Raw genomic sequence first — 24,433 nt, 5'->3', positions numbered from 1 at the left:
TCTGGACAGGCGGAGTGTGTGAAGAAACCTGCACTGTAGGGGTCAGAGCAGGACTTTATTAAAAAAAATATATATTATTTTTCCTGAAAGTTGTGTCGCAGGTGTCTGTTCTGTTTGCTTGGAGAAAGTTTGGATTATATATATTGACGCTAACGGCTTCTTGAATCGGGAAGATTCATCTGATGTGAAAATTAAATTGCTGAAGTATTCTAATACATGTAGTCGATTACTGAGTCTTCACCCTTTAGTTCATGTCTATGAACCAGGAAAGTGAGTTTGCAGACATCCATCTGGACTCGTTTGATCTGACTCTGGTCAGAACTGCTCCCAGGAACGGCGTTCAGCAGGGGGTTTGAACTTATGAGCAGATCAGTCTCTCAGGGTTTCATCCTTCTCAACTCAACCACTTTCGCTTCTATGTCACCAGTTAACCCGAGGAGCATGTCTTCAGGTTGTGGGAGGAAGCTGAGAAAATCCCAGTGATCAATTATAAAAGTGATTGATCAGAGGAACGCCGGAGCACCGGGAAGCTGCTGGTTATGGCCGCACCGTCAGCTGCTGTCCTGCAGGTGTCCTCTAGGCTTCAGCTGAAGTCTGAGCCGCATTTGCACTGCTATGGTTTATTATTCATGCCCTTCATCTATTATCTTATGTATTATGTAATGATATTTACGCCACACATGCAGAATCATCACAACATTATGGAGGAAATCACTGCAGGGATGCTGATTTTGTTGATTATACTGCTGGTTTATATCTACATCTGAAGTATATAAAAGACTTACACTTAGAAAAAAGAGAATTATCTAAAATATTAAATGACAAAACAGAATGAAGTGCAAAGTCTTTGTAAAGGCAGTTAAAAAAAAAGTTCAGCTAATTACAACTCAGTTATCTGTGTACTACTGTGTAAACTTATGTCTGCTGTAGTCTTGTATTGAAAAACAAATAGAACTGTTTATTAGTGTAAGTTGTAATTTAAACATCAGAATAAAAAATAAAAAAACAACAACAACCAAATGCCAAGATCATTACACTTTCTGTTAAATGAAGGCTTAGGATTAAAGAAGTACCGGCACAAACACAATAGCATTTATTGTTTTAATATTTAAAAAAACATTTTATTTACATAAATTACAAGAAAGCACACACTGTTATACCAGTCTACATTAACACATGTCCTTTATATTGTCTAGTTGCCTAGATTTCATTACGTTCACTATAATTAGTCACAACTTTTGTTCAACAGAAAGGATAATTTCATCTGAAAGCTTCTTTTTTTCTTTTTTTTTTTTAGTCAATGTCTAAAACATTTGGATAAATTCACAGCACTGGAAGGACAAGATAATAACAGCCTTTTGTTTTGTATAACACTATTGCTTCACAACCACCCATTTGACAACAAGACTTTTTAGGACAAGGCACGGTGCATTTAATCACATCTACCTGTAAACCGAGGAGATCACAGCATATTAAATCTATACAAAAAGGCTTTACAGTTGATACATACTGCTCGCTGTAGGAACGTCATTTAGCTTTCACAGTTAGTTAACCTTGCCACGGTCAGTCAGTCGGTCTAGCCTGCCTGACTTATCTCTCCGCAACATGCTGGATGGCGTGGAGGCCCCGTCTGATGGAGGGACGGCGGAGGACGGGATGCTCTCTCTTCACAAAGAGGACGTCGTGGAGTCCACCACCTCGCGGCCGTTACAAACCGCTGGCACGTAGTTGGAGGCCGATCCTGAGAGGAGGAGAAGCAGTGATGTTCAACAGTTTTTCACTGATAGGAAACACAACTGTTAGCCGGAGATAAAAGTTGGCAGCGGAATGAAGGAGACGGACAGTCTGCACCGGGAGCCGCGTCTTTGAAGAAAATTTCTTCCATTGTGTTACGAGACGTGCGCATGTAACAGCTGATTTAGTGATCAGAGAAAACAAATGCCCACAAACTAAGTTGAGACTCACTGATGATCAAACTTACTGAAGACATAGTACCTTAAATACAGCTGAAATTACAGGGCAAATATTTCAGTTTTCAATGAAACCTTCAGCTCTTGGAGATGAGGATTTCTGAAGGATTATTCTAATAAGCTTCCAGTTTCCATTAGGGAGGTTAACTCAGTCTCTACTTTAAAAATCATGCTTGGAATATTTTATTTTATAAAGCTGGGGCTGGTTTAGATCAACCTGAATCATTTTCTAGTGAATCTGCTATAGGTTTAGGTTGCTGGACGATCTGCTTCTCTCTGATAAACGTGATACAGTAAATATAAACTGTTCTAAATTTAGGTCACAGAGAAAATATGATAAACACATACATCAATGTGTTAAATAAATCTACATAAAAATCACCTATAATAAAAACAAAATGTACAAACACTGCGGCACCACATGAATTTGCCATCTTGTATATTTGTGAACGTACTCCATTTGTTAAAGACCTGAATATAATAATTTCTCTAATCTAACATTAAACAAAAGACTTAATTGCTCAGGGGTGCTGACGCAAAACCACAGAAACAAGGAGAAAGACATGTTTAATATGATTTAATTTTGAAGTTTTTCCCTTCTCTGCTTTTCTTAGACTCTTTCATTTAATAATTAACAATGAAGGAAATACTGAACTGAATGTGGCATGTTTCATTTCTTACTGTAGCTGAGCCATAATTCTGACAGTATTAAAAAAAAAGAAACAGACTATCATTTCATAATTTCACAGTTTGTTTATTCCCTGTCAGCGTCCAGTAACCGGTTAGCTCAGTTTAACATGAGGACATAAAATAGCTGGACAGAGACAATGTCTCTGATCAAAGGCGACTAAATCTGTCAACTGTTAATGTTTAGTAATAAATGCATCATAACTTATTTAAATAGTCTGCACAAAAAACAACTGTGAAATGAAAAAGTTTCATTTCACTAGATTTGCTGAGCATTATCTTTGTTCACTGACTGGAAATATTGACTTTTTGAAGTCACTGCTGGTGGTGGCCATTTGTCTGTAGGTGGATTAAACGAATAAAGGTTTTGGATTTTAAATTTATTTGTGCTAAGCTAAGCTTCTCTAATCTTCTTGGTAGAAGACGTGTCTATTCCCCTGCTTCCTTTTATGTCATCACCAGTTACGCTCATATCTGGCTTTTTTCACGCCGGATGCTCTTCGTGCATCAAACACCATAGGGCTAAAGCAGCTGCGGGAGGAAAACTGGCCCACAAGAGGCTTCAGTCTGACCCATGGGATGACTTCCTAAAGTGTAAATAAAAAGAGCTGCATTAGTATCAAAGCGCGCTTAAGGCTGCAGTAATCCTGTGTTGAGGAAAGCGACAGACCTTTTCTTCACGCGTAAGCACAAAGAGAGTGTGGAGAGCTGTGGTGCAGTTAGCAGGTCTCCAGTTAAAATTCAGATTGTTGGTCTGTTCTGGTGTGTGTCTGAGTCTAAACTGTTGAACTGTAAAAGTCCGTTTTGATCTGGATTGTGTTTCCCTCCCTGTTTGCAGGGTTTTGCTCTGCCTTCGCTCATTATCAGCCGGGATCGGCTCCGGCACCCTGCGGTGGTCCTGAGTTGGTTTAAGCGGAATAGAAGACAGACTGATGGATGGATAACCTGGAGGGAATCGCTCTGATCACAAAAAAAGTGAAGACGGCACTTTGTCTCCTCTGAAAAAGTCAAATTCGCTCATATTAAGTTTGTCGAAATTGCGATAAATGCTAACAAACCCAGAATGGAATTGGATTTTTCTTTCACAAAAAAAAAAAAACCAAAGCAAATCTTTGAAGTTGTTTGTGCAAGTTGGCGTTTCTATCAGCGTCTGGCTTCTCTCTGATGTTTTGGTGAATCAGAAATCTGATCGCAGCCTTACTTAGAAGAAAGCTGCTGCTTCCAGGGAAAGAAAGGTTGCTGAGATGAATTCTGGATTTTCAGAGGAAAAAAAAAATCTCACTGAAATCTGTTTTCTACGCGTCCTTGCACAGGTGTTTAGAATTTATTTGGTATTTAAGAACCACTGGGCAGGGTGGTGTTGTGCGTTTGCACCTTTGGAGTAGCTGGAGCTGGGGGCCGAGGCGGAGGTGGACACTGTGGCACTGAAGCGGTTGGCCGTGACTCTCAGGGTGGCCACGTTTTTCTGCGGCTGGAATAAGATGATGTGGATCTTGGGGGCGAAGAGGCAGCCAAGAACCACCGAGCCACTCAGACTGACGGAGATGCACATGGTGGTGGTCTGCACCTGCGAACAGAGACGATGAATATATATCAGCCTCTATTTGATTTTTCTCCCTTTTGTCTTCAAAAGCATTGATGAAGTTTGTTCAAAGGCCACCTGGCTCAATCATTCCTCACATAAACACACGGCACAACCTTTGATCAAATCAGCTTTTTTTTTTTTGTTTTTATCGCCTGCTCTGGTTGCTGAAAAACCTTTAATTGATTCAGTAGATTTCCCAGTTTGCCCTCCTGTGGTTATCCCCAAATCATTTAACCAATCTGTTCATTTCACTCTCTTCCTGGAGTCACTAAAACAAGCGTTTTCTTTGTTTCTAATACAGAGTAAACTGCAAATATAGACAGACGAGTTGCTCTTTTCATTTGAACTCTGGTAGATCTTTATGCAAATTTCATAGTTTTAATTCAACATCATGTGTGTTTTCAACTGACTAATTCATAAATATGATCTGCAGTAATTGTATTTTATTTTTTAATAAAAGATTTCTTCTTAAATCCTGCGGGGGAAAGGCAACACTCCCAACACTCAGTTTTCACCTGCAGGGAGAACTGCTGCTTTGGACAAACAAGGAAAAAGAAGACAGCCACAATTAGTGAATAGATGAGATATCAGCAGGAATTATTTCTGTTACAGATAATTATTGGTTACAAAAATGCAGATCAAAAGGTTTCAATGTTAGCTTAAATTGTTAGTGAACTTGCTCTGGTCGACACTGTGTAGCTTGAACTCCAGTTCGAGTAAAATCATTTCATTACAAGCACCTATGAATGCAGCTTAGTTTTGATATAAGCATAAATATAGATTACTTTTTACCTCACTTATTAAACACAGAGTGCGACATGCCTGCGTGCTGTTTATAAAATGCTCCTGGGTGTTTTGTCAAATCAAAATCAAATAGCTCTTATATCCCCTCCGCTCCATACAGTCATTATTCCTGCATTATCGGGCGTATTTACATTTTCAATTATGGATGTGGTTGTGTGTGAGGTTTTTAATTATGTATGTTAGCAATTCTAATGGAGCATTTGTATGTGCATGACTATGAGGAGCAAAGAGACGGCTATGAGACGAGCACAGCTGGCCGTCCTGGAAAGTCAGAGTCTTGTTAGTCATATTTCAGCTGCTAATGTGAGCTGACTGCTGGGGTCATCTTCCTGAGCTCCATCTCTTCCCACCCCACTGGTTACCCCTGCAGTCCAGGAACTTCTATTTGCAGAACCACAGCATGAAGTGAAATCCCTCCCAAACACACTGCACAACAGCAGTGCTGCGGAAATATGAAAAGTCCTCACACATTTTAACTTCAAAAATAACTGGAGAAAGCACCACGGGCACCGCGGGTAGTATTATATTTTCCCCTGTATCTGCCGCTGCCTTTCTCTTTCAGCCATGAATATGAATTCAGCAGTTATTTCTTTTTGCACATAGTAATTATCCATCATAAGAACTCAAATTCAAGATCACAGGAAACATATTACTAGCTATTTTGGGAGAAATTCAAATACCTTATGTGAGAAAATTTCATCATGTTATTGACATTTTAATTAGATTTGCAGTAGCTAAGTAATGTTCCTTCTCCTCTTTCTTTTATTCCACTATTTATCTTAGCGTTTCAATTCATCCAAAATGAAACTCTCTGGGATTCTGAATATTTTCTTATATTTGTAGAATAGATTTGATTATATCTGACAGCAGATCTGAAGTCTTATGAGCTTTTTGAGTTTGAATATGATTTGGAGAAGCTAAGTATTATTATTCTTTAACTGTATTTCATTTCAGTGTTGTGAAATAAATGACTAAATTCTCAAGAATGCAAATACATTCAAACCATTTGAATATACTGTAATTTTTACATACTTCAATTCAAGCACTGGAACATGTTTTAGAATCAGAAATTAGAAAACATCAAGACTTATTCTTCTCTGTGATCATTTTAACTGATCAGTTAAATCACTGGCAGCAAATTTTTCATTATATCTCACAAGATGTTAGGGTTAGGGTTAGGGTTTTTTCAATCAGAGAGCACAATGATCACGAATCACTTCAAACCGAACATCTCTACCGTTCTTGTCACTGGACACCGAGGCTGTCCTCTCATCACAGTCAGTCTGCACTGTCCAACTTTAATTTGAATCATGGCAGCTCACCCTGAAGCCACCATTATTGCTGTCACACACTCGACCCAGAGAACAACAAGGTCTCTGCAGTGGTGCCAACACTCTCACTCTCCGAATGAATCTGCGCGCTGCCTCTCCAGAGCGAAGCCTCGCACGGCACTACGTTAACCCGGTCTTTAAACAGTTTGACAGAGGACCGGGAGAGGTGGGTTTGGGTTCATGGTTTGGATGCCAGGAAGTCTGATCACTACAGACATGAGAGGCCTGCAGCGCCTCATCATGATACTCAGCTTGTGTGATCCTGGACCTCCTCCCATCTGTTTGCACAACAAAGGCCTTGTTGCACACCTTGACCAAAACGCTGTGGCAGTAGCCTTAGGTCTGCCTCAGGCTCCAGCAGGGCCTGTCAGTTTTATCCCCAACATTTCTTTATTGTATTATTCTACACTGCAGGGAGAAACACATGAATGCGTTGTTGCAGTCATGAATAAAATGTTCACTGTAATTTTTGGCCTGTCGTGACATTATAGCACAGGAGAATGCATATTCAGCCTATTTGTTCATTAGCATTTGTGTGGCGCATGCTAATTTTAGCCACCAGCGTGCTGCATAAAGGCTAAAGACTTTAAAACTAGATTCCCATGTGACAGTTGTGCTGCAGATACACAAAACGCCACAAAAGCAGCTGGCCTTCAGCACTTCGGCATAATTACCCAAATATGAGTTCACTATTTGGGGCAAATCAAGCCAAGAAAGTTCCTAAACATCCAGAACTCATCCTTTTCAACCTGAAATGTTTCATTAAGCATTTACTGCCACTGAGTTTCCTTGAATCAGTTTGGCTATCATTAATTATTTCTATCAGTATATTGAGGCGTGATCTCTCTCTCTAGAGTCTTTGTTCTCGTCTTGAAGGATCCTTCAACCCACATGAAAAGAGAGCGCGCTCTTTCATGAGTCTGAGTGATTGTGATCAAATGGAATGTGAAAGTGACACCTTCTTCTTTAGGAATGATAAATACACAAGGGGCAGTCATTTATAGACTTTGTTTACGTTACACCACAGCAGCAGGCTTGAGAGGTTCCTGAAAATATGAATTATAGATACTCGCTTGACTTACAAAAAACATAAAAATAACAGCTTTGGATAGTTACCCTGTAGTCACTGGCAGTCACATAGAAGATGGGCTGGAAGGCAAGCCAGATGATACAGGTGGTATACATGGTAAAGCCAATAAACTTGGCCTCGTTGAAGTTTTCAGGGCATTTCCTGGTCTTGAAAGCGTAGACGGTGCAGAGGATGATGAGGATGCAGTTGTAGGCCAGAGACATGAGCATGCTGGTGTCTCTGCTGTTGCACTTGAGGGTGACGACGTCTCTCCTCTCCGGGCTCACCTCCTTCCGAACCCCCGGCACTTCCACCAGCAGCCAGATAACGGCCACCAGCAGCTGGCAGGAGATAAGAGCGCCGCAGATTGCGACCTGGGACGCCGGGCTGATGAAGCGCGGCCGCTGCGCTCCATCCTTCACCCCGCTGAAAATGCGAGCGATGCGGTTGGTCTTCGTCAGCAGAGCGGAGTAGCAAACGGCGAACGAGGTGCCCAGGCCGAGCCGGCGCAGGGTGCACACGGCGGTGGACGGTTTGGTGATGTAAATGAAGGTCATGCTGTAGCACATCAGCACGCCCAGCAGCAGGATGTAGGAGAGCTCACGCCCGCTTGCCTTCACCACGGGGGTTTCGTTGTGCTTGAAGAACAGACCCACCACAGACAGGGTGCACAGTATACCCAGGCAGGAGATGGTCACAGGCCCGATCGCCCAGGCGTCCTCCCACCGGATGTACTCTTCAGGAAGATCGTAGCAGCCTGTCAGGTTTGCCAGAGGCCACTGCCCGAAGCTGCAGTCAGCGCAGGTGAACTCGTCCTGCAGGTACTGATAGGGCTGGCAGGGGATACAGATCCAGCAGCAGACGTCGCCGGGCTGCATGCTCTTTATCTCGTTCTTCCTGCAGGGGTCGCTACACTGCGAGGTCGGTGGGACGACACCTCGCCATGGCACCACGCTGGTGTTCAGGGTCAGGTTCTGGTCCCAGTAGCCCACCTTCTTGTAGATAAACTTCCCCTCCTCTTTGTGGTAATGGAAGATATTGTAGCGACTGATGCTGTCGCCGAAGGAGTCGAAGCGCACCATGCTCTCCGTGTCTGCAGGTTTGAACGGAGCTGTGAGGACCAAAAGATAAATATATGGTCATTTCAAATTGGACAACTGAACAACTGAAAAATGTGCATTCATACTAGTAGGATAAATTGTTTTAGGACAATTTGATGCAGGTTCAACAGTCTCAGAGCAGTTTTACAGTGTATACACACACACACACACACACACACACACACACACACACACACACACACACACAGCTGCCATGCAAGGTGCTCAACCTCAGCTTGGATGAGCTTAGGGTCCGGCGTCTTTCCCAAAACACTTTTACCAATGAACTGGAAGCAGTGCTGAGCACGCAGCATTTTATTCAACAACAAGGTGCTCAGTGTACACACAGTGTGGGAAAATAATTCATTAGTTCCAACATAGGAGAAAGTCTGGAAAAGAAAAAAACTCCAATGATTCTTTCTATTATCATTAAAAAAAAAAATCTCTGCTTCACTAGCAGTAAATGTGATTGCACATTACTGCCGACGACGTACAAGCTGAATATAATCAACACTGGCTTAGAGCCACTTGAGTTCATCTAAATGTGATTATTAATTTATCCAGTCATCTTGAGATATTATGCTGTAGATGTGTTCCCATCTCGCTCATCCATCCTCGCTACTTTGTGGATTAACGATGCTAATTGAATAACTACAAATCCCCTTTCTTCCCTGAAAAGAAATGATAAAGTCTTAATCCTGTGCTGTGCTGATTTTAAAATTCCATTTGATTTACATTGTAACATAAACGGTGATTTAAATCTTATTTTTGGCTTTTTAAAAACAGCACAATTTACTTTTATAATGATAAACATTAGAACAGTGTGTGTTTGCATTTGTCTGTTAATTTTCCACCGCTTACCCTCAAACTTGGTCTTCAAGATGAACTCCTTGTAAAACCTTTTGCCGTTACCTGGTTTCATGGCATCACATACTTTGGATGTGTTGGAGCACACGGCCTGTCTCATGTTGTGCAGGGCATAGGCCATGGCGTAGACGGCGTTCACCACAAACATGATCTTGGACTCCTGCTCGAAGGTTCCGTCCCTCAAACTGTGATCGCTGCAGCCGTGCTCCTGAAGGCTGCAGCCGAAGCGGTGCTCCCAGAACTCCTTGAACCACGGGTTCCTCATGTTCGTGTACGGGTTCAGCTTGGTGAAGTAGTCTTCAAACTCTCTGATCGGGTACGAGGCCAGCTCGATGGTGAAGGCGCCATCGGCTGCCGTCTCGCTGCCCCTCACCACGCTCTCCTGAGCTCCCCACCCGTCGCTCGCCACCCAGATGAAGGAGACGTTCATTCGGGCGGCGGCCACGAGCAGCTCGCGGGCGTCCTCGCTGCGGGTGAAGAGGATGACCACCTTGGCGTTAGACTTCTGCTGCAGGGAGCGGATCACGTTCTCGTAGCTCTGGCGGTTCATGGACCGGCTCACTTTGGCCGAAGTGGCGATGCAGATCTGGCGAGAGCGGGCCTCCTGCTGGAAGGCGTCGATGCCGGTTTCGCCGTAGTCGCCTTCCGAGGCCACTGTCGACACGTAGGTCCAGTTGAAGTAGCGTAGGATCTCGGCCATGGCCTTGGCCTGGTAGAAGTCGGGGGGCACAGTGCGGGCAAAGTAGTCATAGCGGGTTTTGTCGCTGAGCTTTGCACTGGTGGAGGCGTAGCTGATCTGAGGGATCTGGAACAAACGCAAGAGATTGGCCACCTGCGGAAGAAAGAAAGAAATCTGGTCAAGTAACTTTAGGAAATGCTTTCAAACACCTCATTGACAGATTCATCTCTTTGACTCCTTTTATTGAGCGCTGGCTTTCACTGATTCTGAAACAGGAGATAATAATGAGTCGTGCATAAAGGGCTCGAGGCTGAAAAAACACTGATGAAATTTTGTTCATAATTTACTGTACCTAATGCAAGTGTGTCAGAATATTCAGTGAAATTAGGTTAGTTTGCTTTGTATCAGTAATTAACGGTTAGTAACGGGAGTAGATTCAAACCTACAAAGTTAAACATCAATAAATTTAAAATTGTGCAGTTTCACTCATTTTTAATGTCCTTAATTATATCAGGGTTCTTTGTTTTTGTTTTTGTAGTAGTTTCATATCTGGGATCCTTGTGGAAACAGAGTAACCAACGTTGCAATACACACCGTTTCTCATTTGATCAGTTTCAAAGATAGTGTTTGTGAAAGCTTTGTGACCTCTAAAATAAATCAATCAGATGTTTGTGCAGAAAACATTCAAGAGTTTGAAATAAACCTTTCAGTCTTAATTATTTAATTTCCTGAAATTAAATTCAGAGTCAGAACATATGAGAGGAGTCTAAAAGGTAAACACCACTCACCACAACCTTATAAATACCCACATGAGAGCACATGTTTGATGTTGGACGGACGGACAGATAGACAGATGGATGCATCGAGTGTTTCTACATGTTTATGTATCACAAACTTTGTGAAAAGTAGTTTTTCTACAGTTGATGCAAAAAAAAGTTGACAGGACGAGTAAAATCAGTGGTGAGAAAGAATTGATCCAGACTGGATTGGTCAGTTTGCTTCGAATGCAGTATCTGCTCCGGTCTACTTTTACCACAAGGGAAGAAAACATTTCCTCCTCTCATCACAGTTACTCTCCTTCAGAACTAAACTAGAGAATAAAGGAGTAACAGCTAGATCGACTAAAATAAAGTGGAACCATCATCGTAACGTGTTAGGCTGCAAGTGAGGCTCAAAAATTTAAAAGTCAAACAGGATCCATTTGTTTTCATCAGAAATCCTACCCTTCAATCGAGACCATTCAAAAATTTCTATAAAGACCTTTTATGTTTTGTTTTGCACAAAATTTAGGTCTAGTATCACCTTTTAATTATTGCTATTACAAATGTGAAAAACATCCAAATTATACCCTTTTTATAAAAGTGGTGCAATGTTCTGTTTCAGCCGTTTATTTTTTAAAGAGCGTTTTGCTTTTAAGCTGGTAGATATTCATCTGGTCTGGAGTAGAGGTGGGACCATTCAAGCGTTTTGTGACTGCCTGATTGTTTGCTTCAGCTCTGTGGCAGAGACGGGCGATGGCAAGAGCAACTATTCAATGTTCCTCTATCTCAAACCATTTACTCTGTCACGGATCCACATCACCAGCCGCTCGTGCACAAATCCCCTCACTAATATCGCCAGATAACAGCTGCGACAATGGCACAGGGATAAGGATTTTTTTATCAGCGTGTTGCTCCACTTAAAACCATTCTGTCAAGACATTTGGGACCCGTGAAAAATTTTTGACACAATCCGTGATGCCGGCTGAACGAGACATATATATTGATTCACTGGAGGGGGCGAGTGCTGCTGATGCTGATAGTTCATCGCGGGTGGATGATAATCTTTGGCTTAAAACTCAGCGCTGCATTCGTGTTGTCAAGATCTCCCGGAAATGATTGTGTCAGAGTCACAATATAAAATAATAGCAATTATTTTCCCATACGGCATTATGAGAACTGTGACAGAGCAGCAGTAAAAACTTGTCATTTTTGCAGGATTCCTTATGAGATGCGGTGGTGATTAGTGAATACCCACGGGCTTCAGTGTAACTGCCTGCTCCCTCAGGCTTCTTGCTTGCCTGGAAGTTTTCCAAACAATGGCATGGATGGGTGTAATTGGGACCTACTCCAGTCACACCAAGTCCCATTAAAAGTGGCATTCTCTCCTCTAGCATAAGCCGTAATTTCAGCCCAAGAGCACTGAAACAAGCTCTGTTCTGTGATATCATGGATTACACATGACTTACATTGTACTACATACGTCAATATCACGTTTTGCTGCCCCCCCTCAAAATGTTGCTCAGCAATTTTTGTCACCTTTGAAGCAGTTTGCTCGGCCTGCAGGTCCATCAGTGTGTCCACAGCATCCATTAATGCAGCCTTTAGCATCTTTTATAACTTGGGTCACTGGGGGCGACTAGAGCCAATCAGCTAAGACAGGGCGAAGGTCAAGGCGGGTGCCAGTCCATCAGCGGGCTCCCACAGAGAGACAAACTATCACACCTCCACTCTGCATGAAAAACATCCATTTTCCACTAATGGTTCTATTGGGCATCGGGTTACATCTCGGTGGCGCCGCTCACCCCACCTTGATCCACCCCTATTAGTTTAAAACCACTCACTACGCTGCTCTGAACTTTGGCCCGCCCTTTGAAGTCCGTCTTCAGTGGCGAGCGTGTTCACCTTGAAAGAAGTCATGATCTATCTCCCTCAAAACGTTAGCCAGCTGAAGAAGCCTTTTATTTATAAGGTATACAAACAAAACTGGACCTGGGAAGTGATTATAATACACTGCACTGAACTGAAACTTGTTTATTTATTTATTTATTTATTCATTTATTGACACACAAACTATCTGTTGCAATACTGAAACCATCAACAAATAGTACACCTAGTACACCTATCGTTGTCAAGCTGGATGAATTATTTCTCTGCATTTAGTGTATCTTATTCACTGTTGACTTTAATTAAACACGCCGGGCACTGAGGGTTGAAGACCCACAAACCTGTCAGCAGTGAGATTTGCACCACAAACCTCCAGTCAGAAGTCACTCTCTAACCACCAGGCCGCCATGGGAACTCAGCTTTAACACACCTAACAATGAATTACAATGTCATTATGTTCCCTGCAAATTATCCAAAAGCTGGAATCAAACCGCTGTACTGATAAACGCCACATGAAGTCAGACTAAATCCTCAGAAACAGCAGGTTACTACAACACTGTAAGATCAAAAACTGCCTTCATGACTGAACGCTCACAGTGAAATAGTGTGCTGACACATTTATGGATTATATTTAATGGTTTAACTTTCTGAATCTCTGCAGGTTGATAGTGTTATTAGCATTTCTTAAGCCTCCGGCGTCACAGACGAACTCTTTAGTTTTTGTTAAAGTTTTTCTGTATAATTCTCTGTGATTTCACAAGTTAGCCTCTCTTGGCACAGTCACCTTTGCATTATTCCGGTCAGACTTCAGGTAATGCATACATACACTAAGTGAGTAAGAAACATTACTGAACGCAAACATACTAATGGGACTACTTGACACTGCACATTCTAATGCAATATTTTCACTTCAGAAATTACCAGCATTACTCCTCGTCTGTGCACAGCTTAACCTCCCTGCAGTTCAAACACCCCAAAGACAACAAGCAGCAGAAAACACATACACACTGCAAGTTCTGGAGGCAATGGATGTAAATATGATGCATTTAGACAAGCGAGAAGCACTCAGCGGTGGACCTATACCCTGTTTCTGGAGAAATACAGGGCAGGAGTCTCATCAAATTACCTCCGGTGAGATGTGATTTGTGTTGTTGATGCATGGCAAAGACTGATCAGATCTTCTGATTTCATTTATGTTGCCTGGTATATGTATATATGCATATGTACTGTATATAGATACATATATACAGATATGCAGTATTTATACAGCAATCTAACCTATCGACGGCTTCACTGAGCCAGTCAGTCACACTTGCATGGTAATAAGGTAGTTTCCTCATGCAGAGTTTTCCAGACAGGCAGTTGGCCTTCAGCAGCGGATTGGTGGAGGAGCCTGACAGCACACCTTTCAGGACGCCACTGGAGTGTGTGACAGTAACCGTCTGTTCGTCCTCGTGCGGTGTTTTCCTCTCGCTCTCTCACTCAGATGACAACGCCCACAGTGCCGGCTCGGGAGCGTACTGTACGACTGCGCACGCTGTCCGTCAAACTCAGAAAAACCTAAATGGTGCATTTAATTCCATAATTAAGTCCCAAAACTGCGAAGGATGATACAGTTTGCAGGGAGCTTTGTCAACACTTCCACTGACTCACCATCCTTATTCACCCCGAGATAAACCTGGAAATCCAGGCTTTACCTGGCCTGAACCCGTCTCTGCCTATGACCGAAACCCCTTCAACTACAACTGCAGGTTTAAAAAATAAATAAACAAGTCCCCAATTAGAGGCTCTACACGGTTCAATGGTTCAATTCCAGGCGTTGTCCCCAAATGAGGCTCACAGCTCTGACCACAGCGACTCCTACATAATATGTGATGAAGGCTTATTTACATCACAGGCTCTTGTTACGTCTGATTAGATTTTGTGGCAATGCCCTGCGTGCTGTTTGAAACAATCAAAAAACCTTTTTCCTTTCATGAAAACGCTTTCAAGATGCACGAATTATATAAGCAATCAGTTGCAGTGTAGCAATCTGCATGTTAGTGTTGAAAAGTGACAAATGATGGATTAATGGTCTTTGAAAGACTTTGTTGTGATTAAGGCAGTAAAAGAGGCAGCTGATGCGTTGCTGCAGTTCTACGTTGGATTCATTAGATAAAAACTGAAAGTATTTTTTGATAATGTTACTGTAGCGCTCTTCACTTCTGTGTTTCTTTTGTAAAACCACAACGTCTTTGCAATGGAGCAGAAAGAAGAGTTCATGCTCGGCTTCAGTATGTACATAACGCAGCTCTTAGTGAAATAAAACCACATTAAGTTTGAAATAATATGTATTATACAGCACTTGTTCAGTTTGGTTAGGAGCTAAATGTATTAATTAATAAGCATTTGATTTTGTGAGTTGTGTTATAATATTTGTATTGAATTATAAATGGCCATATACGTATTTTTCTTCCTTGGAACTCATCTATGATCTTATATGTTTTTAGCTATATTGAATTGTATTTTTGCCAAAAACTGTAAGGGTATCGTTCGTGTTTTTCTCTTTCTCTCTCTTTTACCACTGTTTCTACTCCAGCCCGTTCCAGCAGATGTTCTTCACACACAAAATACCGGATGAACCAAATATAGTCTGAATCATGTTTACAGTTGTCACAACACACAGTGCAGGAATAATTTTGCAGAATGTGTCAAAGCAGGAGACCTGCAGTGAGTGGCGTTAACTCAAGGACAGAACAAAGCAGAAAGCAAATAAATGGTGGACGGAGGTTTTCTGTGCCGAGGCTGCAGCATGCACAGAGAAAAAAAATGTAGCTTTATATTAAAATTCTCAGCTGTGTGTGTGTGTTAAGAGTCATGTGTTTGCTCTGATGTGCTTGAGAGGCATCATGGGATTTCAAAAGTAGCGAAGAAAGATGCGAGACAGCTGGAACACGGGCAGTCTCTTACTCATATGTCTGTCATGATTTTTTTCAACATGGAAAGTCCATCTGTGAGTCCCCGAGGTCCCTGTCAAGCCGAGCCCTACAGTAGATACAGTGGATGACATGAAGAGTGAAACTGTGGCTGTACAGTGTACAGCCAAACACCCACACACACATACACACACAAACATACGCACACACACACACTAATGTGTGGACCAGCTTTTTCTTCCCCTTGTTGTTATCATGCTTTTTATTGTTGTTTTCCTCTGTGAAAAGGGTTACAAATGACCGGTGCTATACAAATAAAGTTGAATTCGGTTGAACTGAACTGAAATCTTCTTTATAGAATAAGGCAAACAACAAAACAGTGGCTCTAAATGTCCGTCAGTAAATTTTTATTTGTTTCATCCTGAGATTAATCTAGTGTTCCTGCAGATGTGAATTTGGTGACATGAAATTGTGTGTAAAAAAAAAAAAAAAAAAATCATTTTAAAATGGAAAAACAACCTGCTGAAACCAAAATAATTTCCTCTCTGCAAGTTGCCAGGGATATACACAGGGTTTGATATTTAAAAATCCATCGAAAACCTTGTAAAAAAAAATACAATGTGAGCCTACAGAGCGCACTGAATGTGTGGCATAACGACGGTGAAAGGCGGTGACAGGTTTACGTTGTTTTGTATGCAGCAGTCTCAACTTTGATGGAAACACTCACAAAGGAAGCGCAGCATCAAGACTGAAGCGTACTACGCTAACAGCCGCACGGAGGTGTGATATAATTGATTCTGCTACATCACACAAACACATCTCACAACAGGGATGCTTTTCCAGCGCCCCTCTCCCACAATTTAAAGCAAATGTTCAGTATTCCTGAGTACGAAGAGAACTGCCTCTTGCTATGCAAAACTTAATCCTCCAAATTGGAAATTGGAACAACTTTCCACCTCTCATGCACTTGCTCATTTGCATTTGTGTCTGCCAGCCGATCTCTGAGTGCTCTCCTTCTCTCTCTCTCCCTCCCTCTCTCTTTTTTTTTTTATACCTGCATCCTTGGAAGGGAAATCACAGCAGTGTAGTGAGCCTCGTGCCTTTTTAATATAGTATATCTGCTGGATCTGCTTCCCATCTGTCCTTCACAGAATGAAGGTGTTTTTCTGCCTCTCAAAGTTTTGATCAGGCTGCTGTGGGTCTAATTTTAAGAAAGCAGAGATGGAAAAAGCACTAGGAGTTTGTTCCGAAGCACAGCTGCAGTTCTCCTATTGTGCTAATTTATAAGCAAATGTATTGTTAATTGAAAAATGTTTGAATTAAAGTACTTTTTACCACAACCGCTCAAGGCATCAGTTGAATTACAACAGTAGCATTTTGATTTATTTTATCTGTATGGATGGGTTTTTGTAAACTGGCTCTAACTGTTTGTAAAATTGCGTTTTAAAATGATATGAGTGCCAAATGTATCACTTAATTACCATAGTGTGAGTACTTGCAATTTGCTATTCTCATCGTGGCTGATAAATGATTCATCTTCAACTAACTGTTATCAGCAGACAGTGATCTGCTCTCCCGAGACACATGACAGGGAGGAACAACTGCTGCCTAATACACAGGATCGCGCTAACAGGTGTGTCCTCGCTGAAATGTAAGGACATGCCTTCATCCACTGCGCGTCTGTGCGTCTCAAATGCTTGTGAGCTCAACCTAAAATTAGTGCTAATATACGTAGTTAGTAATGGACCGGCAAAAGGAAATGTGAGCTGATTTGCATGCGAGCACTATTTTAGGAGCAGACAGTTCTTCACATTAAACTTTACACGTATTGTTTCCTCCCACCAGCAAAACAGAATTCACCACAGGAGCAATCTTCAGAGATGCACATGAGTACAAGGATACAGCTGCCCTTTTACGCCTCCTTAAAGCTCTGCGATATTGTTTCTCGCCCCTGGCACTTCTGAATAAACTTGTTATTTTTCCAGTGACTGTAACTGAAAAAGCTGTAATGTAGCCGCACAATCATCAGCACTAAATTGTGAAGTTTTTGTGTTCTGCGTACAGATTGATCATTTATCCTTGTGATAATGTGTAGAAGCACACACAAAAATAACTGACAAGAGACAAGATGAATTGCATCTAGGAACCAATAGACCGGCTGTATTATTGGCTGTGCGTCTCCTGACTCTAACCAACCTTGCATTCATTACAATGTTTTCCTTCACTTTGAATGACACACTGATGTGCTAATTAGGGAACGGAGCTGTGTTCTCCGAATGTGCTAAAACTTCCCCTTCAAAAATAACAGTTTCAGGCGGAGAAGTGGAGAGGAGAGAAGAGCGGGGAGGGAAAGTTAGAAGGCGACTCAGTGATAAAATCTCATAATAAACAAGACCCTTTTCAAGTTAACACCAAACCCGTTTTTTGGTTGTTTTTTTTTCCATTCGATGCTCTCTGTGAAGACGGAAACACAATAAAGACATAGCCCTCTCCGCCTCCGCTGCACGGCATGTCAACAGAGTTAATAAACCACAGCAAACCAAAAATATTAAACATCAATATGTGGCAGGACAGATGTTATAACCTGGCTTTATTAAGCGCCTCCCAGCAGCTTCAGCAGCGATAGGACGGAGTTTGTCTAATGGTCCCGAGGGATTTGAGAGCTGCTTTTGGACTGTGAACGTAAGATATTACATTTTTTAGGAGTGTAGTTGTTATTGCAATATTACATGCTCAATTTGAAAAAAAACAAAACCCTGCTTATCTATTAAGGCAAATGGATTGCTGCCAAAAAAAATCTAGATTTTTCTGTTTATGTTTGTGTGGTACAGATGCAACACTGTGTGGATTTATGTGAAAAGTTACTTGGATAAAGTTCATGTTTCAGACTATTTTGTGAATTTGCCTCTGAGCACATTTCAATATTTGATTGTGTTAAAGTTAAAACATAGTCGAGACAAATCCCATATTAATGTTGTCTGTCTGGTGAATATGAGTGAGAATGCTTAAAAATGTTTGTTTATCGTTTGTTTATCTATTGCTTATTTTTCCATAGTTCCAGGTTAAATTTGCGTGTGTAAAATGCGCCGGCTGTTGAGTCACTCATGGCTGATTCTGGACGGCCAACATCCCAGATGGCAATAAAAGCTGTTTTCAACAACCTAAACAGTGAGAAAATGTAGCAAGGACAAGAAAACACACCGGGATGAGTAAGATCATGATGAAAGTCTGCTAAATATTCCTGGGCTAATTATGTATGAATCCTCGGAGAGTGGGGCGAAACTGGCTGCTCTCCCACCGTCTCTCCCACCCTGTCCTTGGCCCGCTCACAGCAGCATCAGCCTCCTCCACATGCAGGTGGACACATCCCTGCCAGCCAATGACGATGCACCCCACAGATGGGAAAAGCAGCTCCTCTCAAAGTTCCCCTAGGATGGTCCTTGGCTCTCGTCCTACTCAGTTTTATAACCTTTTATCTTAACAAAGTGCCACTCAGGGATAAATAGAGACTGTGTAAAGCGGTGACCTCTCAAAAAAATCCCACCATGGGCTCCTGGCCACTCTCACGGCTCGATTCATTACTGGGCCCAGGAAGTAAAGGCCCCGACAAAGAGACTGTTGAGTGTAGTGATAGTAGAGGTATGTATTCAAATTCATACAAAAACACTCAAGAGCAGAGAGCTTCTTTTCAAATCTTTGTCACTGTGTGGTCGCTGAAGCCTCATTCACAGAGAGAAAGGCACACTGTTCACTTGTCGGAGCATCATCAACAATATGGGATACAAAATCCACACTGTTCGCTCTGTTTTGAGAGAGGAAGTCCTGTGTGTAGGCTTTAGACGACAACAGCATGGCTGGTTATCTGCTCGACTCTCCATTCATCTTTAATGTGCTGCGATGATGCATTCGTCTCTGCAGGCTCCTGGCAATTATTTTAACTGAGGGTCAATAGTATTCTTTCTCAAACTTATTCAGCGATCAGAGTTTTCAGTGATTTTTTTAATATGCAGTAATGTAGGGGATTATGCATGGAAAATAAGTCAGGTTTTCATTCCGTGAGGATCCAGTCAAGCAAAACCACCAAACGAGCTCCAAGATCAACATAAGGAAAACCACGTGAAAGCACAGGCGGCTCATTAGAAGTGGAGCGGACCACTTTACTGCTCGTCTATTCAAACACAGGTAAATTGTGGTTGATGATTGAAAATACATCAGCATACAGCCTTTTTGTGTGGAGTTTGCATGTTCTCTCCATGTTTTAGGGATCTCTGGGTATTTCATTCTCCACCCATAAGACATAGAACATGTTACTATTTTCCACATTATGGGTTGAACCTCTGTATAAATGACATCTGTCAAAACAATGTGTCTTAAAGAACAAAAAAAGATACATAAGTCAAGCTGGTGTATAAGACGTATTTATTTTTTCATGCCCAGACATAACTGCATAGTCAATAATCCTGAGCCTCACAGTTCAAACACCTATCTGTGAATTAGTTCGTCCAGGCGTTGTGTGTTTTTTCAGCCCCTCTCAAGTTTCTCAGACATGCCAGACCCTCTTTCTGATGCTCTGTTATTGTTTCTATTGTATGTATTATTTAATCTTGAGCTTTGAATTCTGCTGTGCAGCTTTTTCTTTGTGGTCACACTGTGCTTGCACTGTCAGTCAAACGCAGCAGTAATGGAGGTTTTTCTTTAGAGCTGTAGCAGCATTGTGTTGTCATGTTGTGACACCTGGTCCCATATGAATGGAATGTCCCACTTTATTTTGATATATAAATCATTTTTTAATATATGTCACAGAGCCAGTCAATGAAGAAAAGAAATATGACATATAGTCCTGAATATGGAGTAGTTTAATTGCTGGTTCTGAACTGCCTGTATGTGTGAATGTTAGCTCTGTCATGGATTGGCAGCCTGTCCAGGATGTGCCCTGCTTTTCACCTGGGATCAGCTCGAGCACTCACCATCTTACCCTATTCAAGATGAAACTGCAGCCAAGAAATCTTTAAATTCATCTCAGCTCATTCGAAACCCTAAAAACCTCAGCTGGTTTTACATAAATTCCTGATTTAGTTCTTGTCATGGACAAACATTGATAGTATGCCACAATAATTAACTCGTATGAAACAGGTGAGGCGCTTGCAAGAGAATATTCCCTACTGGTTAATAAGTATGCTAAACCAACAGTCATAAATAAATGCCAAACCATCCATCTTTAATACCAGTTTCTTCGTCCTCGGTTGTCGAGTGGAACCCAGCTGACGATCAGTGAGCGCGAACCGCACCGTGCATCACATGGGAACGCACAAAATATATCATAAATGCCTCGGTGTACATAATTAACCCTCGTTTGTGTAAATTTGTGTTGATGTAATGTTAGTGTGATGTTGTGATCTGGATTTAATGGAAAGTGTAACCTAATTATTTCTACACGCTTTGTCCCACCAGTGCATCATGGTAATGATGGCGAGTGAGTACGATCAGAATTCATTAATTATGCTCAGACGCATCGCCTCTGGCAGCCTTTCATACGTGTGCGAAAAGGTCAATTTTTATTTATGAGGCAGGAATGAAGTCGCTGGCAAAGTGATGGATGTCACATCGTATGTTGGTGCTTCAGACGGAATCGTCCCTGGTGGAGTTTCGCTCCAGCCAAAGCGAAATCTTTCTGGTGCTGAAAGCTCAAACTTCCGGCTCAGAAAAAGGGTAAATGCATGGAAGTTTTTAGTGATTATCTTGATTTTTTTGGAAGTGGAATGCAGCAAATGTGAGGGACGCTGCTGCTGACTGAGTGAAAGCGAGCAGTGTGAGAAGATTTATTCATTTAGAAGTAACACAATGCGAGCCGGTAGACTAAATGAAAGACATCCTATTTACACAAGTGGAGCAAACAAAAAAGTGCTTCAGTAATTTTTACAAAGTACTTGATATTTGCAGTGACACTGGAATATTTGCTGACCTTTACTGATTGAAGGCACTTGAAAATCCAAATGATGAACAAAATGTGGCTTTATGGTGAGTTATACAGCTAATTTTATCACAATGCCTGAGCACTAAGCTGACGAACAAGGCTGAACTCAATCAATAAAACACAATAAGTATTGGAATACTATTCCTGCTCAAAAGAATATGCATATGTTCTGCTACTTTTGTTTTCAAATATGTATTTTGCCTCTCCTCAGACAGACAATTGTTGAGGTTTAGCTCAGTAAATGTGATAATCCCACCGTGTAAAACGTTCTCAAGCTCTGGTTAATTTAGTCTCCTGAAGAACCCAGTGATGATGATGATCAAATGAGAATCAAACGTAACGCCGATAAAGAGAGAGGCGTGATTTGGCACGCTTACCTGGATGGAAACGTCGCTGTAGGAGCCTCCGATGACCCCAGAGATGGCCAGAGGGACCTCGTTCTGGACGGGGCGGGAGCCGTCGGGGCAGATGAAGCCGGGATCGTGCACCTTGGTGAGAGACGCTCGGACAAAGTCTAGGGACTGCTCCAGAGCGTAGGTGTCCTTCGAGCAGGTGTCCAGGATGTGGGCCCCCAGCTGGAGTCCGGGCAGAATGCGGTCGCTGGCATTAATCTCGTCAAGAGCCAACAGCATGGCCTCAAGCCGCTGTATGCCTCTCTCCTCATTGATCTTCCCGCAGTCCTCCGTCCCCTCACCTTTATGGTGCACCGGGAACAGGGCTCCGATCACCAAGTCTCCATCTATGATGATCTCGCGCTTGGCTGTGGGGGGCAATCTGGAGATGCTAGGCAGGACTCCCGGCATCAGCAGCTCCAGCAGGAACACATGGAGGGGCCAGTAATGGGCGGAATTGGCCTGGGACTGGAGGCAGAGCACGGCGCTCAGCATGGCAGGAGCAGGTAGCAAGGCTGAGCTGGCTGAAGCGGAGAGGAGCAGAGGTTCACAGGCTCTGGAGGGAGATTACTTTCAAGTATTCTCTCGGAGAGTGCAGCATGTTTGATATTGCCTGAGTGAATGAAAGGAAAAAGGTAATTTAGCCAGTTAATCATGAATGAGACCTGCACCAAAGCTTTGCTTTTATTGCACCACCTCATCAGATTTTATCAGATAGTTTTTCGTTTTCATTCTCTTTTTGGGTCTTGTTCAGCATTTTGATTTTGTTCAGTACTTTTTATTGAAGTTCTTCAGTTTATTATGAGTGGAGATCCTGTCCGCCTGTCTGTTTCTCTGTCTATTAAAAGCTGGGTAACTGTAAAACGACTTGTGCCCTCTATTAGTTTATATTTTTACTGTGTGTCACCAATTTTTATTGGTGCCATGAGGGGCGAATACAGGCAACTGGCCCCCTCCACATATTTTGTGACCCACAAGTGAATATCCAGAAATATTAAATATCGATTTCATGAGTAATAGCTGAAAGGTGACTTTAAGCACAGACGAACCAGGTCTCAATTGAAATTACTCCTAATTACTGCATGTCTGGGTTTTATTTCAAGGAAAAACTATTAAAATAGATGCATCTTGATTAAAATTACACACATGGAATTAACCATTGTCATTGAACTATATAGAATGAGTCTCAGTTTTGGGGGTTAAATGTGCTCATTCACGAGGTTGCCCTCAGGTAGTGATGAAAAACGTGTCCATTTCTTGTATGAGCTGACAGAAAATCAAACAAACGCTTTTAAATTTAAAACAAACAGGAGCAACTGGTTCCTCATGGGCCAGTTTCCAAAAACTAATCAAAAGGTGATGGAAGAAGGAAGGCCAGTTTTCAATAATTTATCAAACATACACATACATTTTCACCTGAGAAGCTCCATTCAGAGGCACACTTAGATGTTTTCCACAGATTGGTGGTTATGATTGTCATATATCATTATGGTTGAAGTGATCAATCGTGATTTTACCTGATGGTAGTGAGGATAAAATTTTAATCAAATACATTTTGGTCCCTCAAAAGTTGCCCAGCCTCAATAACAGCTCCAATGTAAAGATTCTTGCATCTTCAGCTTTGCATTCATATACTTTCTTTTATGTCTTTAGTCTTAATTAGATTTCTCTTCAGGCTTAGGAAACTGGCTTGTTCTCTACTTATTTCCACATGTTGAGATCTTACAGGCGGATATTGGTTTTACCGAACCGCCTAAAACAGTCTGTTCTGTCAGGCAGCTGAAACCGAGCCTTGAATCTTGGGAGTTTCTCTGTGAAATGAAACGGCAGCCTGGCTCACAGTTCCGTGCTAAACCCAATTTCTATAGTTTTATCTGAAAGACAAACTCTGAGCTAGCACCACAGAGAGACCGCATCAAACATTTATAGATATTTAAGGCACCTCTCGAGTGAAGCATAATTTCCAGGCTTACAACTGAGATATCACATAGACGGCGGTGCTCCTCAATGGCTGGGGTTGCCATGGAAACATGATGGGTAAAAAAAAAAAATAAAAAAAATAAGGGTTGGACTGCAGGGAAGTGGGCAGTGAAACACATATGCTAATATAGATTCCTATCATGTTGAGGTTACAGGTTTGAATCTCATGTGGAGTCGTTATCACGTGCGATGAGGGAGGTGGGAAGGTTCAATCACGGTGCCGTCGGAGAGAAAACAGTCTTGTATCTCTCAAACCAAATGATTGGTCACATCATCAAACAAGTTCAGCACAAACACATTGATTTAAGTAGGTTCACACAGTGATCATGTCCTTCGAATGACTCACGGCTTACAGCCTTTTCAGAATTCCTATCGACATTTTTATCATAGAATATATCAGCAGTATTAGTCACAATGATTTCAAAGTCAGAGGAG

At 41.9% G+C, this 24,433-nt stretch overlaps 1 protein-coding gene across 1 annotated transcript; it reads right to left on the bottom strand.

Moving 5' to 3' along the window:
- Window positions 1-1,667: 1,667 nt before the first annotated feature.
- On the bottom strand, window positions 1,668-22,626 carry grm2b (glutamate receptor, metabotropic 2b). Its single transcript, XM_030091489.1, has 5 exons — window positions 22,004-22,626; window positions 9,408-10,245; window positions 7,494-8,557; window positions 4,032-4,224; window positions 1,668-1,741 (listed from the first exon to the last, which is right to left on the bottom strand). The coding sequence occupies exons 1-5, from the start codon at window positions 22,511-22,513 to the stop codon at window positions 1,668-1,670; spliced, it is 2,679 nt and encodes an 892-aa protein (XP_029947349.1). The 5' UTR covers window positions 22,514-22,626.
- Between the last annotated feature and the right edge of the window lie 1,807 nt (window positions 22,627-24,433).

The sequence above is a fragment of the Salarias fasciatus genome, chromosome 5 (assembly GCF_902148845.1).
Source record: "Salarias fasciatus chromosome 5, fSalaFa1.1, whole genome shotgun sequence".
Classification (NCBI taxonomy): Eukaryota; Metazoa; Chordata; class Actinopteri; order Blenniiformes; family Blenniidae; genus Salarias; species Salarias fasciatus.
The sequence above is the reverse complement of the archived record's forward strand: the minus strand, read 5'-3'. Positions and strand labels throughout refer to the sequence as shown.

What these genes read in the sequence shown, in the direction of transcription:
- grm2b (XM_030091489.1), bottom strand. Translation starts at nt 22,513, where the DNA reads ATGCTGAGCGCCGTGCTCTGCCTCCAGTCCCAGGCCAATTCCGCCCAT. An exon ending in ACAGCGACGTTTCCATCCAG is followed by an intron (nt 10,246 to 22,003) that starts GTAAGCGTGCCA and finishes TTTCTTCCGCAG; the next exon opens with GTGGCCAATCTCTTGCGTTT. An exon ending in TGACTGCCAGTGACTACAGG is followed by an intron (nt 4,225 to 7,493) that starts GTAACTATCCAA and finishes CTCTGTTCGCAG; the next exon opens with GTGCAGACCACCACCATGTG.